This window comes from Schistocerca serialis, chromosome 8, assembly GCF_023864345.2.
Source record: "Schistocerca serialis cubense isolate TAMUIC-IGC-003099 chromosome 8, iqSchSeri2.2, whole genome shotgun sequence".
In the NCBI taxonomy this organism is placed as follows: Eukaryota; Metazoa; Arthropoda; class Insecta; order Orthoptera; family Acrididae; genus Schistocerca; species Schistocerca serialis.
Window position 1 is genome coordinate 551493993 of NC_064645.1, and position 17452 is coordinate 551511444.

At 41.8% G+C, this 17452-nt stretch overlaps 1 protein-coding gene across 1 annotated transcript in view; it reads left to right on the top strand.

Annotated features, from left to right (window-relative positions):
* The first annotated feature begins 4008 nt into the window (after positions 1–4008).
* Positions 4009–17452, top strand: part of LOC126416599 (coiled-coil domain-containing protein 85C-like) — a 79375-nt gene continuing 65931 nt past the window's right edge. Inside the window, exon 1 of the mRNA XM_050084355.1 lies at positions 4009–5545. Coding sequence (XP_049940312.1) covers positions 5021–5545 — 525 coding nt within the window. The 5' untranslated portion in view covers positions 4009–5020. The remainder of the gene's footprint in view (positions 5546–17452) is intronic.

Consider the following 17452-nt stretch of genomic DNA (forward strand, 5'->3'; position numbering starts at 1 on the left):
CACACATAAATACCTGAGTGTAACACTTTGTAGGGATATAATATGGAATGATCACATAGGCCCAGACATAGGTAATGCAGATGACAGTCTCTGGTTTATTGGTGAAATACTACAAATCACATGTGTAAGCCTTCCTGGAATGTAGCTCAAGTATGTTGGAATTGTACCAAATAGATCCGACAGAGAAGGGCAGCATGCACAGTCACAGATTTGTTTGACCCATGGGAAACGTTTCTGAGTGTCAGAGAGAATCTGAAGAAACTGAACTGGCAGACACAAGAAGGTTGATGCAAACTATCCTGAGAAAGCCTACATACATGGTTTCAAGAACTGGCTTTAAATTGTGAATCTAGGATTACATTACAACTCTGTCTGTATCACTCCCATACAGGTCCTGAGGATAAGATTAGATTGATTACAAGACACACAGAAAGAAATTTAAAGTCATTCTTCCTGTGTTGCATATATGAATGTAATTGGAAGAAGCCATAATAACTGGTTCATTGGGAAGTATCCTCTGCTAGGCACTTATCAGTGTTTCACCGAGTATGGATATAGGTGTGGAAAACATCATACAAGAGAGAAATAATCATACTTTCAAATAGCCATGGGAAGGTACTTGCTAGTAATATATGAAATAAAAATGCAAAATTGAAAGCAAGCAGAATCGCAAAACTGTGAGCTCAATATACTGAAGGACTGTAAAAATTTACTCAGTCAAGGATGCAAATGTGTAATAATGGCAGGCTAATATGATGTTTCCAGAATGAGATTTTCACTCTGCAGCGGAGTGTGCACTGATATGAAACTTCCTGGCAGATTAAAACTGTGCGCCCGACCGAGACTTGAACTCGGGACCTTTGCCTTTCACGGGCAAGTGCTCTACCATCTGAGCTACCGAAGCACAACTCACGCCCGGTCCTCACAGCTTGACTTCTGCCAGTATCTCCTCTCCTACCTTCCAAACTTTACAGAAGCTCTCCTGCGAACCTTGCAGAACTAGCAGTCCTGAAAGAAAGGATACTGCAGAGACATGGCTTAGCCACAGCGTGGGGGATGTTTCCAGAATGAGATTTTCACTCTGCAGCGGAGTGTGCGCTGATATGAAACTTCCTGGAAGATTAAAACTGTGCGCCCGACCGAGACTCGAACTCGGGACCTTTGCCTTTCGTGGGCAAGTGCTCTACCATCTGAGATACCGAAGCACGACTCACGCCCGGTCCTCACAGCTTTACTTCTGCCAGTATCTCGTCTCCTACCTTCCAGAGCACTTGCCCGTGAAAGGCAAAGGTCCCAAGTTCGAGTCTTGGTCGGGCACACAGTTTTAATCTGCCAGGAAGTTTAATATGATGTTTACCACAACTGAAGTGTACAAGCTGTAAGAGTGCTACTAGATACACTGCAGGGAAACCCAGAAGTGAACTTTTCATCATAAGCACTCCACTAAAACATGATCTAATGTAAAGGTCGTGTGTCCGTTACAACTAATAGGAAATTGAAGAAAGTATGTTGTAGTGTGCAAACAGCTATGTTCATACAAGTAATGTCTTTAGTGAGGTATTACCTTACAAAGTGTGAGCTACATTGGAATCAGAGAGGAAAAAGATATATGTTTGAAAAAGTCTTAAAAGTAATTTGTGAAAATACTATTAAATAGTCCCAAGCAATACAGCTGCAAACATCCATCAACCCTAATTTCTTTTTCAGTTGGTGAAATGGATTTCACTCTAGAAAAAAACAGCACAGTTAGCTTCAGCAGCACCAGGGACAGAGAAATCATACAGTTAAAAATGGCCATAGGAAAACAAATGAGCAACAACATCATTAGAAATATCAGCATCCACACCAACGTATGAGAAAACTATCTACTGTTGTGGAGAGAAGTGCATCTGCAGAGGAAATGAATTTAGTACCATCAGTGGAAGGGGGGATAACTACAGTAGCATTAGATGCACCAGCAGTTCTGGAAACATGGAGGTCATATCCTGTGCAGCATCTAAACCAGTAGTATTAGAACGAGACACAGAAGAAACTGCAGCTGAGCTGAAAACAGAGGAGTCTGAGCTTCCTGAACACTTGAACGTTGTTTTATTGGCCAGAGAGAAGAAGAAACTCCCAGGATAAGTGCACTTCCCTTGTAGGATGTCTCTGAAACATGTAGGATCAAACATTTTGAATTTCAGGAACAGAATTAATGGAACAGAAAATCAATTGACTGTACTATGTGCATACAAATCACCTTCCAGTACATTAACCCAAGTTGTGGATATGGCCTGCAACTTTAAGGACAATGTTATTTTGTATGAGGATATCAATAAAGACACAGGTGTCAACAGTGAACCTAGTAGCATTTTTCTGAACTTCCTACATAGTATCTGCACTACATCATTTGTACAATACTGTAAGTAATATACATACAAGGTATGCAGTATTACATTCAGGGTTTCAAGAAAAACAACAATACTGTAGACAATATCCATACAAGCTATATAATATTACTTATATTAGCATACAATATTACATCATTTATAATGCAACACATCTTTTGCAAAACTTATAGCTCTAGAAATCCATTGAAATTAAATAAAGTATGGATTATGAGCAATTATTTCAGCTTCCTCTTGAGTACAGAAGGTTTGTCAATGACCTTTTTTTATATTCAGTGGGAGCTTACTGTAAATTTTTTTCCAAGTTTGGATACTTCCTTTTTGTACTATATTGAGAGTTGACGTCTCTTTCTGAAGTCTTTGTTTCCGCCTTGTGTCATGATTGTGAGTATCACAGTTAATTTGCAAAACTTTTCTGTCATTGATTACAGATACCATCAGTGAGTAGATGTGCTGACTTGTGAGGGTCAGTATTGGTACAGTCTTGAACAAGTGCCTACAAAATGTCAGATTTGTAACACCACTGATCAGCCTCACAGCTTGCTTTGTTGCTTAAAAACTTGTTTCCATTTTTGCAGCATTTCCCCAGAATATTACCCCATATGAGGTCAAAGAGTGGATATCTCTGAAAGACAATGACACTATTATTTCCTTGTCAACATAGGGTGAGGTAGCTCTTGGTGCAAGGCCTGCTGAGCTTCGTTTCTTGAACAGGTGGTCCATATGTTCATTCCATCTTAAATTATTATGCACTCATATGTCTAGGAATCTTATATCTGAAGTTTCATTTATTGTCTGATCATGGATATCTATTTAAAGAGTTTGTAGCTTGTTATTTGCTTTTTTGAAACTGCATGAAATTTGTTGAGCAGACGTTTAATGACATGCTATTTGCTTTGAACCATTTATATGCTTGCTGTGTTAATGTTCCTCTTGTATCACCAGCAGACATTATTATGTTTGCCCCAAAACTCTTCTGCACCCCAGTGCATACAGTTTTCTGTCACCAGTTATAGCACATATGGTACCTTTATCCGTTAGCATGCACAATCTTCCTCCATTACTCATCAGCGTTCTGCACATCCCATGATATACTCTGATGATACAGGTACTGCAGTTCACAATCACACTATCATGGTTTCAGTTTGTAATCCCTTATAGGTATACTGGACATGATCTGTGAGCAGGTGTTTTGTGGATGACACTTCATATCTTTAAGGGCAGCATGGTGATGTCACCTGTTGCTGTGCAGTAAAGCTCTCAGACGGGTAGCAATACCATTTTGAGTGCTTCCTGGTACATTTGCCATAAGGGATATTTGGTACGTGAAAAAGTTTGTCATTTTTTAATACTTCACCTTGAGCTTACGTGTTCAAGCGGAACTTTACGGACTTGTGTCTTCCCATCCTCAGCACATGAAGCAGCTCTCACTTTATTTAGCACCATTTCAGGTTCCAGTTGTTCATTGTGTAGCTGTTCAGTGCAGCATACTTTTTTTATTTTAGTGGGAGTATGCGGTTAAATACTCCTTTTACGTAGACAAAATTTTTAAATTGACCGCCCGACATTCCTGCGGAGATTCTAGGTAAAGGCCACCAGGTGGCTCAGTTAGGCGCGTTACGAACGCAGTGATTGAGAGTGAAGCTGAAATGTAGTGTGTGAGTGGAAAATGTGGCTTCAAGAATTCAGGTTGACTTTATTTCCCAGTGTATGTGTATTTCCATTGAAGTGTAACGAACATCAAGTTCCATGCATCTGTATAATATCGGGATATGCGGCCGTGAAGACGTCGTGAGATAGCATAATGACGCTGGCTGCAATAATTGTGAACGGCGCAGGTAGAAACTAGAAATTGACAACTGGCGCCAGTTCATCGTGTCGCTTGTGCTACTTTTCGATGTGACCCAATTTTTGACGTAGCTTCAGTTGCCAGTGGCGTATGGCAATGATATCTTGTTGTGACAGAAGTTATAAACGGTAAGCAGATGTACGATGTGTTGCCGTGTCTAAGCAATTTTGCGGAAAATGCGTATGAAATCTGATCGTCCCAATTTGTGTGTTACTTCGCCCAGAGACTCCCACATCGACCAGGAATGGTGACTGTTTGTGTTGGAGAATATAAAGTTTTTCTGTGAACTGGTGTTAACTTCAGATTGATTCTCCGTAGGGGTAATGAGACTGAATACAGGAGAGATGCTAAACAATGTGAATGGACGTATACGTTTGTGACGCTGATATGCATCATTGCAGCTCACGGTTTCGTGTTTTCCAAGTGACAGAAGTTGGAAGGTGTTTATAGGTAACAGTGGACACATGTTGTTGTTTGGTTGTACTTACTTTTCTAGTTGCCTCTTTCCACAATTTTTCGGTGTTCTCACCAAATTTACGGAAGTGAGGACTGTAAACTACGCTGAAGAATAGTCTCTTACATGTTGTGCCATACGTCGACGATAGTTTTCATCATGACCACGGTTAACTCTGTCAACAAGCGCCCAGTGCGTGCGAAAGGGAGGTAAAAGAAACATAAGAAATTGATGAAGACCTGTTTGTGTGTATTAGGAAAAAATGCAGGCTACACAGGTCAGAGCAGCACCAAAATGACCTGCACAGCGACGTGAAAGACGCCTGTCTTCATGTGTACCATGTCTGGCAAGGTGAAAGGATACCCGGGCAAGTCAGTGGCTGAGCAGGTGGCTGCCCCTCCCCCCCCACGCTATCAGCCACCCCCACAAGCTCCGGGTGCAGGTATTCTGAAGCAGCAGCCACAACCACCCCCGTACATACCACCTAAAGACGCAAAGCTGTACCCTGCCTCTGTGGAGGCAGCGGCGGCAGCAGCAGCCAAACAGCATCAGCAACAGTACCTCACACCTGACCCGGTGCAGGCTCGCTACTACGGGCAAGCTGTGGTGGACAGCTACCACGTGCAGGCACAGTATCCGCCACCACAAGCGACCAACCGCCGTCCTCCTACTGTCCAGCAAACTGCTGCAGCAGCGCACCCTGGACAGCTTGCAGGTGCCCCCGAAATGCTGAAATTTGTACGGAAGATGCCTGGGGCTCCAGTTGCACCGACGCAAACGGTTCCACCTTCTACTGCTGCTGCGATTGGTGTACCTGAAGCTCAACCGACCCCATCTCAAGCATTAGCAGAGCAGGTGAGCAGGAAACTACACAAGTATTAGAATAATTGTGTAAAGTATGTTACATTGCCCAGTTAAATGTGTTCTCAGTTAACACAATTTACTGTAACTCTAAATATTCCAAATTCCCAAAAATACTCACTAAACAATTTATGGAGAACCTAGGTTTTAAAATGACATGGTAAAGAAAGAGATATGGTTCAAGTTAACATGTTTCACATATTGCAGAAATGTGAAGCAATATTGTTGACCCTTGTCTGACCCAGTAAACAACTTCTAATAAACTTGGGTCATATCGTTAGAAGTTGTCATCTTACTGCAAACCGTGTAAATTGTCATCACTAGATTGAAACAAACAACACAGAAGTGCTTCTCAATCTATATTATACTCCGCAAACCACCGTAAGGTGCATGGCAGAGGTACATATTATTGTACCAGTTAGCCTACTTGGGTTTCAACCTGTACCATTCACATATGGAGCGCGGGAAGAATGATTCTCTGGACGCCTCCTTGCGTGCAGTAATTATTCTAATCTTATCATTTCACGATCCCTATGTGAGTAATAGGTAGAGCAATGTAGTATATTCCTAAAGTAATCATTTAAAGCCGGTTCTTTAAACTTTGTTAATAGACGTTCTCAGGATAGTTTACATCTATCTTCAAGAATCTTCCAGTTCATTTCCTTCAGTATCTCTGTGACCCTCTAGCATGGATTAAACAAACCTGTGACCATTCATGCTTCCCTTCTCAGTATAAGTTCAATATCCCTGGTTAGTCTTATCTGGTATGGGTCTCTCACAGTCGACCATTATTCCAGAACCAGTTGCACGAGTGATTTGTAAGCAATCTTCTTTGTAGCCTAGATTGATTGCACTTCACTAATATTCTGCTGATAAACCAAAGTCTACCTCTTGCTTTACCCTGAACTGAACCTATGTGATCATTCCATTTCATAACCCTACAAATTGTTACACACAGGTATTTCTATGAGTAGGTCATTTCCAACAGCGACTCATTGATATTATAGTCATAGGCTACTACATGTTTTCATTTTGAGAAGTGCAAAATTTTGCTTTCCAGAACTTTTAAAGCAACTTGACAACCACTGCACCACTTTGAAACCTTATCAAGATCTGACTTAATATTTTTGCAGCTTCTTTCAGATAGTACTACATCACCTGCAAAAAGCCTGAATTTACTATTTATATTGTCTACAAGGTCATTAATATACAACATAGCAAGGGTCCCAACGGGACACACCTGAAGTTACTTCTACATCTGATGATGGCTCTCCATCCAAGATAACATGTTGTGCCCCCCTACCAAAAAGTCCTCAATCCAGTCGCAAGTTTCACTAGATAGCCCATATGATCATACTTTTTACAATAAGTGTAGGTGTGTTACTAAGTCAGATGCTTTTCGTAAATCAAGAATAGCCTACAGCATTTACCTAATTGCCTTGATCCAAAGCTTTCAGTATGTCATGTGAGAAAAGTGCAGGTTGGGTTTCACATGTTCGATGTTTTTGAAATCCATGCTGGTTGGCATTGAGGTGGTCATTCTCTTCAAGATTCCTCATTGTGTTTGAGCTTAGAATATTCAGTACCAATTCATAAACCATTTAATGGTGATTCCATGCTTACATTTATTGTACCTTTTCACAGTGACTAGTGTTTTGTCTGTAAATGACTTCATAATATACAGTATCAAACAGATTACATTGTATAACAAATGTTAATTTTGTATCCATTCAGACAGTGTCAAAATTTCAGTTTGCATATGATGAGTCCCACTTAAATTTTGGTTGTTTTTGAATACTGTTAACATAGTGTGGGAGGTGTAAGTTAAGTTGATTGGTCATGGTTCGCATGAGAGTTGGAAGAGCTAACAGTTGTAAATACAAAATAAAGGTGTTAACAAATTGATCTATGGCATAGCCCAAGGGCTCTGTATTTAATGCAGCTTTATTCTAGACAACAAAAACTGTGCAGTTAATTCAGGAATGTGGTTTTATGTAGGCCTAATAGACAAACATCCAGTTAGTATTTTGACTATATTATGCACACTATCACATATCAATAATTGAAACTTTTGCGCATGTAGAGATAAAACATAGCACTGATAACTATGTGCATACTCAGGAATCACTTTGAAGTGCATGGAAGAGGGTTCTTACCATGACCCCACATGTTAGGGTTTCTTCCCGTACCAGTTGACTGTAGTTTCCCAGTATCCTGCCAATGAACTGAAGTTGTTTGTGAGCCTTGCCTACGACTGAACCTATGTGATCATTCCCATTCATATACCTGCAAGCTGTTACACCAAGATATTTGTACATTTTGACTTACTATTCCAAATGTGACTCATTGTGCCGTAATTATAGGATATTATGTGTTTGTCGTGTTGTGAAGAATACAGTTTAACATTTGTGAATGTTTAAAAAAATTGATAGTCTTTGTGCCACTTGGAAATCTAAGTTTGCTCTGGATAATTATGCAACTTTTTTTTAATTAGTAGATAGGCCCTACTTAATTAGCTTAGGTGCATTATCTGCAAAAAGTATTAGGTTACTATAGGTGTGATTTTATCTGCCTGTTCAGTAATACACACTTTCCCGGCGCACACCTGAATTTACTTCTATTATTGTCAATGACTCCACATGCATGTTAGCTTGCTACAACTAGTGTCATCCTTACCAAGAAATTCGCCGGCCGAGCGGTTCTAGGCGCTTCAGTCTGGAACTGCGCGACTGCTACGGTCGCAGGTTCGAATCCTGCCTCGGGCATGGATGTGTGTGATGTCCTTAGGTTAGTTAGGTTTAAGTAGTTCTAAGTTCTAGGGGACTGATGACCTCAGATGTTAAGTCCCATAGTGGTCAGAGCCATTTTGAACCAGGAAATTCCCAGTCAAGTCACAATTTTTGTTTGATGCCTCATATAATCATTCTTCTAGCCCCTTAGATCCTAGTATCAAATCAGGTGTTTGTGATGGCTATATTCTTGCTCCATCTCTGCTTATCCAGCTGTAGGTGAATATTCGAATTAAGGACCAGTCCAGAAATTGCTCCAGCACTCCAACGTAAATGTTTCGTACAGTTGTCTCTTATGAAAAATGGAGCATCGATAAACTGTAGTCTTTGTGAATATAAGATACAAAATCACTTATGGTGTATTTCTTTGCCATTCAGTGGTAGCATGAGGTGGCTAGTAACGTTTGTTAACTTTTCCACAGATGTGGAATGTGTCCACAGATGTGGAATGTGGCCTCTTCAGAAAACAAAGTGTGGTCCATGTGATGTTCATTGTGTGCAGCTTCTATCAAATCATAACACACAGCTTGACAAGTTGCGTAATCTTCGTGGTCTGATTTGTGAAGCACCTGAGTATAGAGTGCTCTTTTCTTTAATGTAAGTGGAAAACTTTTGAAACCATTGATTTTGGAATTACAGACCCATTGATTAAATGGTGAATTATGTATTTTTACTTCCTTCGGTTGCTTCTCTGATTTGCTGAATAGTCTCTCATTGTATAGGAACTCTCCCGCTGCATGCGCATGATTCGTCGACAGGTTTTGCAGCTCTTTGGAACTTATTGGCAAGTAACCAGACGTTTGCTCTTGTTGCTGGATTTTGAAATTTCTGAGTGAACTGTTGCACCTCCAGATAAGATAAACCAGGCAATCATGTACTAATAGCCACACGTTCTTAGATCAAACACTTTTTTCATTCCCCTTGATTATTCTGGAAAAAAAGAAAAACAATGATTGGCATGTGTTAGTACAGAAATGGTTTATTATTATGGATTATATAAATGCATCCAGTATTTCTTTGAAATGGAACAAGACTTTATGACCATGCTGTAAAATTTATTTGAAAACTTCTGGTGCTTCCAGCTCTCTTCCAGATATGCAACCTTGTTTCATGGTTCTTAAACAGAGTGTTAACAGTGATTAAATTGTGTTGTGTGCAAAATCCCATTTCATTGCTTTCTGCCAATCCATAGAAATCTACTGTTCTTCTCTTATTTTATTTCTAGTAGGGGCCTACTGATTTCAGGTCCTCTAACATGATTAAATTTTTTCTTCCTTAAATATCTGAAAAACTACTTTTACCTCATAAATTGTTTCAATCTTTTATCTTCTGTAGAGCTAGTAGGCATATAAGTTTGTAGTACATTTGTCGGTGGTTAACTTCCTTTCTTAGCTACAGTAAAAGCCATTCATACTGGCTTACCCACAGTCCTGTTTCCTTATTCGTTGTTAGACCAACTCCTGCTTTATCCCTGTTTGATTTTGTACTGATAACCCTGTACTGACTTGTCAGTATGTCCTGTTTTTTTTTTTCTGTCATGCACTTCAGTAATTTCCACTGTATCTAACATCAGTCTGTCCATGTACCATTTATCTGGCCTCTCCACTAAAACGTGCTCATTTTTGAACACCTACAATAAGACTACCTGTATTATTGAGGCACGAGTCGGGCAGGCTTCTTCTGCACACCTGCCCCAAGATAAATTTTTAAGTGGTATGTTTTGAGGTGTGACACAGCTACCTCTATATTTGTAGCACCATTTGTTCTGTTTCTTTATTCTTTTTTTGGCAGTAGTTTGTGATGACAGACTGATCTGTACAATAGTCGGAGGCTATAGGATGGTTGTATATAAGGCATTTTGGATTTTGATAAGTTGAAACACATTCTGATGACATTATGGGTCCAAGCAGGTGCTTGCTATCTGCAGGTTCAATATTTCCATAAGCCTACTCAAATCTGTCACACATGTGGCTTAACTGTCCAAATAGTAACTTGAAATTAGCTATGATACATCAAGATGACATCTGCTCATTGTGTTAGGCCTATATCTTACCTCAAAGATTCAATAATGTTCTAATTACAGCATTTTTATTGTAAATATACAGAAGAAAACTGAAATCATGTATGCATGATTTAGCAGGTTTCTTTTCTCTTTCACAATTTCTATGTGCAGCAACAAATATGATACTACATTAGGTGTATTTTGAAGATCCTATGACCCAACTCAACAATGTGTTGAAAGAATTGTGAAATGTACATTTAATTTAATTTAAATACAGTGCAATGAAATGATTTAACGTTACAAATGTGTATAGTATTAAAGTGCCATTTCAGACTACAAAATAAATTAAAATATTAAGTCGAAGGCTTTCTGTGATGATGATCTTCAACTTACTAGGAATTGCCCAACAGAAAGTTTTTAATTCACTCTTAAACTCAATCACATTATCTACATGACATTTAGTATGGTCTGGCAGGTTGTTGAATATACATCCCTTCATCTCTATCTTCAAAACACATCATATTCCCACGACTCTCTCTTTAGTTGTGTGGAACCAGCAGCTGACACAGCCCCTTTTGTTCCTGTTGTACCTCACAGCAGGTGCTGACAACATTGCTCCATGAAACATGTAAGCAAGCCACTGGCCTCAATCTAGACTTTTACCCATTGTGTATCCATAAATCTGATTCCTTTATGTACTAATGCTAATAACATAAAATGGATATGACACATTGGATGAGTGTAATAACTCCAGTAGCTTACTTAATAAATGTACCATATGTTCCATAGGCTATACCCACAACAAGAATTTCAACTTTGAAAAAACTATGCATGTGTGCTTGAAGCTGACTTACTTTACCACACTTCTTCAATCTTGACTGTTGCTGGAGGCCAGCAGCGAGATGCCACCAAGAAAGCACAATCCTGGACACTCACCCATGGCTTCCAGTTTGCCACTGCAAAGACACATGCGTTGTGTACTTCTGCTGGGATTGAACTGTTCATCAACATCCAGACCTTTACCTTTGTAATGAACTGCTCAGTGTAGTAGTCATATTGTTTTTGAGACTTGCATTTAATGCTCGGTTGTCATGGCTATTACATTTTCAGCAGTTTAAAAACGCATGCCAGTTGAAACTCAAGACACATGGCTGTCTCAGTCAAATCTCATGAGGTGCAGACAAATCCACCCTCATGCATCTGTACAAAGCACTAGTCCTATCCCAACTAGATATTACTGGTGTCTGGCTTCTGGATCTGAGGTCCCTTGGACGTTACAGACACTGGACTCGGTTCACCACTATAGGGTACAGCTTGCAACTGACATCTTTTGGATGAGCTCTGTGATCAGCTTTCTGGTAGAGGCTGTCATTCATCCTTTGCGGATCCACCAGTTGCCAATAAATTATTCAATATATGTCCTCAGTGACCTTGAATGCTCGTATCACCCTGTCCTTTTCCCTGACTGGGGGTTCACCTACCACAAGAGCAACCCAGTTCTGTTATTCCATGGTACTTGGAGCTATATTGTATTCCCGTGGACCCCCAAGTCTGTAGGTATACCGGGAAACTGTGCAGACAGGTTAGTGAAGAAAGCTACTGAGATGGAAATGCTGAAAATGGAGATACTGGGATCCAGTTGCTGGTTGGTGCTGCATCTTCAGCTTTTGGGGGCTTGAAAAAAAAGAATGGCCCACAGTGGTTGCTAGAACAACTACATACCATAAGTCAAATCAAACAATGGAAAAGCCAGGGTGGAATGTAACAATATTGCTACTTACCATAAGTGGTTCACAGTGGCACAGCCATCTTTCCTTCACCCTCCTCAAAGGGAATCTGCCAGTCTTTGCTGGCTACATTAAGGCCACACCTGACTGACTCATGGCCACATCCTGAGGTGGTGTATCCACCCCATTATCGTTATAGTGTTCCTCTTCTGTGACCCACATACAGTTCAACTGCCCCAGCTTTGTGTTGAACACAAGTGTGACAGTTTATCACCTTTATTGTTAGGCTCTGAGTGTACATTTAATTTGAGAGACTATATTTACATACACTTGTGTAAAGCTTGTCACCATTATGTCATCTCCATTTTCCCCATTATGTGACATGAAATTCATCGGGTATTATACAGTGAATGAGGTATCCCAAATGGATGCAGAAGTTGAACTTCAGCTGCAGGACTGGCTGCTTCTGGCTGATGCATCTCATCCTCTCCACTGCATTTTATTACATTTCACCTTTGTTTTTTATTTCCAATATTATTTTAACTTTTTAGCCGTCTCTTACCTGGGCATTAAGCTTGTTAAGCGTGCATTCTTTCTGTAGTGATTGCTGATCAGGTGCAGACTAGACATGAGGGGTGGATAAATTTTAGTGGTTGATTCTACCCATCAGCTTTGATCAGTGACGTCATATCAAGCCCACAGGTGCAGCGCACACAAAATTTCAAAATAGTGACCAACGCTCATAAATATTTCCAGTGCACCAAAATATTATTGCAAATTATAGAATTGTGAGAATTTTTAATAAATATGGACACTAACAGGATAACTTTGAAAAAGTGGATTTCTGGGTGGGGACAAACTGTCGTGACGTAAGAACCTAAGTGTCACAGTAATAGTAAAGTATAGGAAATGTAACAGAGAATGGAACAAGATTTAGCCGGCCGAAGTGGCCGTGCGGTTAAAGGCGCTGCAGTCTGGAACCGCAAGACCGCTACGGTCGCAGGTTCGAATCCTGCCTCGGGCATGGATGTTTGTGATGTCCTTAGGTTAGTTAGGTTTAACTAGTTCTAAGTCCTTGGGGACTAATGACCTCAGCAGTTGAGTCCCATAGTGCTCAGAACCATTTTTTTTGGAACAAGATTTAGCTAAAATTCATGAGGAATAATGAAACATGGAATCAACAACTTGAGTTGAGTTATACAGCTCAAGGAGATAGAGCAATTAAAAAAAAATCAATCCTAAAAGAAATTGTGCCATATTCTGAAATTGGTACACCCACACCAATGTAAGCAGCTCTCTTAGGTTCCTGCCTATCCTCACACTTGGAAATAGTGCCATGTTCGGAAAAAAATGGCCAAAAGTTTGTGAGAGCGAAGATTATATATATATAACAGTTTGTTGCGAAAGCTTGAATTTTGTGTGTATGTTTGTGGTTGTTTGTGTATCTGTCGACCTGCCAGCACTTTCATTTGGTAAGTCAAATCATCTTTGTTGTTATATATATATATATATATATATATAAAAACAAAGATGAGGTGACTTACCGAACAAAAGCGCTGGCAGGTCGATAGACACACAAACAAACACAAACATACACACAAAATTCAAGCTTTCGCAACAAACTGTTGCCTCATCAGGAAAGAGGGAAGGAGAGGGGAAGACGAAAGGAAGTGGGTTTTAAAGGAGAGGGTAAGGAGTCATTCCAATCCCGGGAGCGGAAAGACTTACCTTAGGGGGAAAAAAGGACAGGTATACACTCGCACACACGCACATATCCATCCACACATACAGACACAAGCAGACATATTTCGTGTCTGTATGTGTGGATGGATATGTGCGTGTGTGCGAGTGTATACCTGTCCTTTTTTCCCCCCTAAGGTAAGTCTTTCCGCTCCCGGGATTGGAATGACTCCTTACCCTCTCCCTTAAAACCCACTTCCTTTCATCTTCCCCTCTCCTTCCCTCTTTCCTGATGAGGCAACAGTTTGTTGCGAAAGCTTGAATTTTGTGTGTATGTTTGTGTTTGTTTGTGTGTCTATCGACCTGCCAGCGCTTTTGTTCGGTAAGTCACCTCATCTTTGTTTTTATATATATATATATATATATATATATATATATATATATATATATGGTTATAATAGAGGGAAACATTCCACGTAGGGAATATATATCTAAAAACAAAGATGATTTAACTTACCAAATGAAAGTGCTGGCAGGTCGACAGATACACAAACAACCACAAACATACACACAAAATTCAAGCTTTCGCAACAAACTGTTGCCTCATCAGGAAAGAGGGAAGGAGAGGGAAAGACGAAAGGAAGTGGGTTTTAAGGGAGAGGGTAAGGAGTCATTCCAATCCCGGGAGCGGAAAGACTTACCTTAAGGGGAAAAAAGGACGGGTATACACTCGCACCCACACACATATCCATCCACACATATACAGACACAAGCAGACATATTTAAAGACAAAGAGTTCGGGCAGAGATGTCAGTTGAGGCAGAAGTGCAGAGGCAAAGATGTTGTTGAATGACAGGTGAGGTATGAGTGGCGGCAACTTGAAATTAGCGGAGATTGAGGCCTGGTGGATAACGGGAAGAGAGGATATATTGAAGAGCAAGTTCCCATCTCCGGAGTTCGGATAGGTTGGTGTTAGTGGGAAGTATCCAGATCACCCGGACGGTGTAACACTGTGCCAAGATGTGCTGGCCATGCACCAATGCATGTTTAGCCACAGGGTGATCCTCATTACCAACAAACACTGTCTGCCTGTGTCCATTCATGCGAATGGACAATTTGTTGCTGGTCATTCCCCACATAGAATGCGTCACAGTGTAGGCAGATCAGTTGGTAGATCACGTGGGTGCTTTCACACGTGGCTCTGCCTTTGATCGTGTACACCTTCCGGGTTACAGGACTGGAGTAGGTGGTGGTGGGAGGGTGCATGGGACAGGTTTTACACCGGGGGCGGTTACAAGGGTAGGAGCCAGAGGGTAGGGAAGGTGGTTTGGGGATTTCATAGGGATGAACTAAGAGGTTACGAAAGTTAGGTGGATGGCGGAAAGACACTCTTGGTGGAGTGGGGAGGATTTCATGAAGGATGGATCTCATTTCAGGGCAGGATTTGAGGAAGTCGTAACCCTGCTGGAGAGCCACATTCAGAATCTGATCCAGTCCCGGAAAGTATCCTGTCACAAGTGGGGCACTTTTGTGGTTCTTCTGTGGGAGGTTCTGGGTTTGAGAGGATGAGGAAGTGGCTCTGGTTATTTGCTTCTGTACCAGGTCGGGAGGGTAGTTGCGGGATGCGAAAGCTGTTGTCAGGTTGTTGGTGTAATGCTTCAGGGATTCCGGACTGGAGCAGATTCGTTTGCCACGAAGACCTAGGTTGTAGGGAAGGGACCGTTTGATGTGGAATGGGTGGCAGCTGTCGTAATGGAGGTACTGTTGCTTGTTGGTGGGTTTGATGTGGACGGACGTGTGAAGCTGGCCACTGGACAGGTGGAGGTCAACATCAAGGAAAGTGGCATGGGATTTGGAGTACGACCAGGTGAATCTGATGGAACCAAAGGAGTTGAGGTTGGAGAGGAAATTCTGGAGTTCTTCTTCACTGTGAGTCCAGATCAAGAAGATGTCATCAATAAATCTGTACCAAACTTTGGGTTGGCAGGCCTGGGTAACCAAGAAGGCTTCCTCTAAGCGACCCATGAATAGGTTGGCGTACGAAGGGGCCATCCTGGTACCCATGGCTGTTCCCTTTAATTGTTGGTATGTCTGGCCTTCAAAAGTGAAGAAGTTGTGGGTCAGGATGAAGCTGGCTAAGGTAATGAGGAAAGAGGTTTTAGGTAGGGTGGCAGGTGATCGGCGTGAAAGGAAGTGCTCCATCGCAGCGAGGCCCTGGACGTGCGGGATATTTGTGTACAAGGAAGTGGCATCAATGGTTACAAGGATGGTTTCTGGGGGTAACGGATTGGGTAAGGATTCGAGAAAGTGGTTGGTGTCTTTGATGAAGGATGGGAGACTGCACGTAATGGGTTGAAGGTGTTGATCTACGTAGGCAGAGATACGTTCTGTGGGGACTTGGTAACCAGCTACAATGGGGCGGCCGGGATGATTGGGTTTGTGAATTTTAGGAAGAAGGTAGGGGTGCGGGGTGTCGGTGGGGTCAGGAGGTTGATGGAGTCAGGTGAAAGGTTTTGTAGGGGGCCTAAGGTTCTGAGGATTCCTTGAAGCTCCGCCTGGACATCAGGAATGGGATTACCTTGGCAAACTTTGTATGTGATGTTGTCTGAAAGCTGACGCAGTCCCTCAGCCACATACTCCCGACGATCAAGTACCACGGTCGTGAAACCCTTGTCCGCCGGAAGAATGATGATGGACCGGTCAGCCTTCAGATCACGGATAGCCTGGGCTTCAGCAGTGGTGATGTTGGGAGTAGGATTAAGGTTTTTTAAGAAGGACTGAGAGGCAAGGCTGGAAGTCTGAAATTCCTGGAAGGTTTGGAGAGGGTGATTTTGAGGAAGAGGAGGTGGGTCCCGCTGTGACGGAGGACGGAACTGTTCCAGGCAGGGTTCAATTTGGATAGTGTCTTGGGGAGTTGGATCATTAGGGGTAGGATTAGGATCATTTTTCTTCATGGCAAAGTGGTACTTCCAGCAGAGAGTACGAGTGTAGGACAGTAAATCTTTGATGAGGGCTGTTTGGTTGAATCTGGGAGTGGGGCTGAAGGTGAGGCCTTTGGATAGGACAGAGGTTTTGGATTGGGAGAGAGGTTTGGAGGAAAGGTTAACTGCCGAATTAGGGTGTTGTGGTGCCAGATTGTGTTGCTTGGAATTTTGAGGTTTTGGAGGGAGTGGAGCTGGAAGTGGGAGACTGAGTAGATGGGAGAGACTGGGTTTGTGTGCAATGAGAGGTGGTTGAGGTTTGCTGGAAAGGTTGTGAAGGGTGAGTGAGTTGCCTTTCTGGAGGTGGGAAACCAGGAGATTGGATAGTTTTTTGAGGTGAAGGGTGGCATGCAAAATTCATGGGTCGCTTAGAGGAAGCCTTCTTGGTTACCCAGGCCTGCCAACCCAAAGTTTGGTACAGATTTATTGATGACATCTTCATGATCTGGACTCACAGTGAAGAAGAACTCCAGAATTTCCTCTCCAACCTCAACTCCTTTGGTTCCATCAGATTCACCTGGTCGTACTCCAAATCCCATGCCACTTTCCTTGATGTTGACCTCCACCTGTCCAGTGGCCAGCTTCACACGTCCGTCCACATCAAACCCACCAACAAGCAACAGTACCTCCATTACGACAGCTGCCACCCATTCCACATCAAACGATCCCTTCCCTACAGCCTAGGTCTTCGTGGCAAACGAATCTGCTCCAGTCCGGAATCC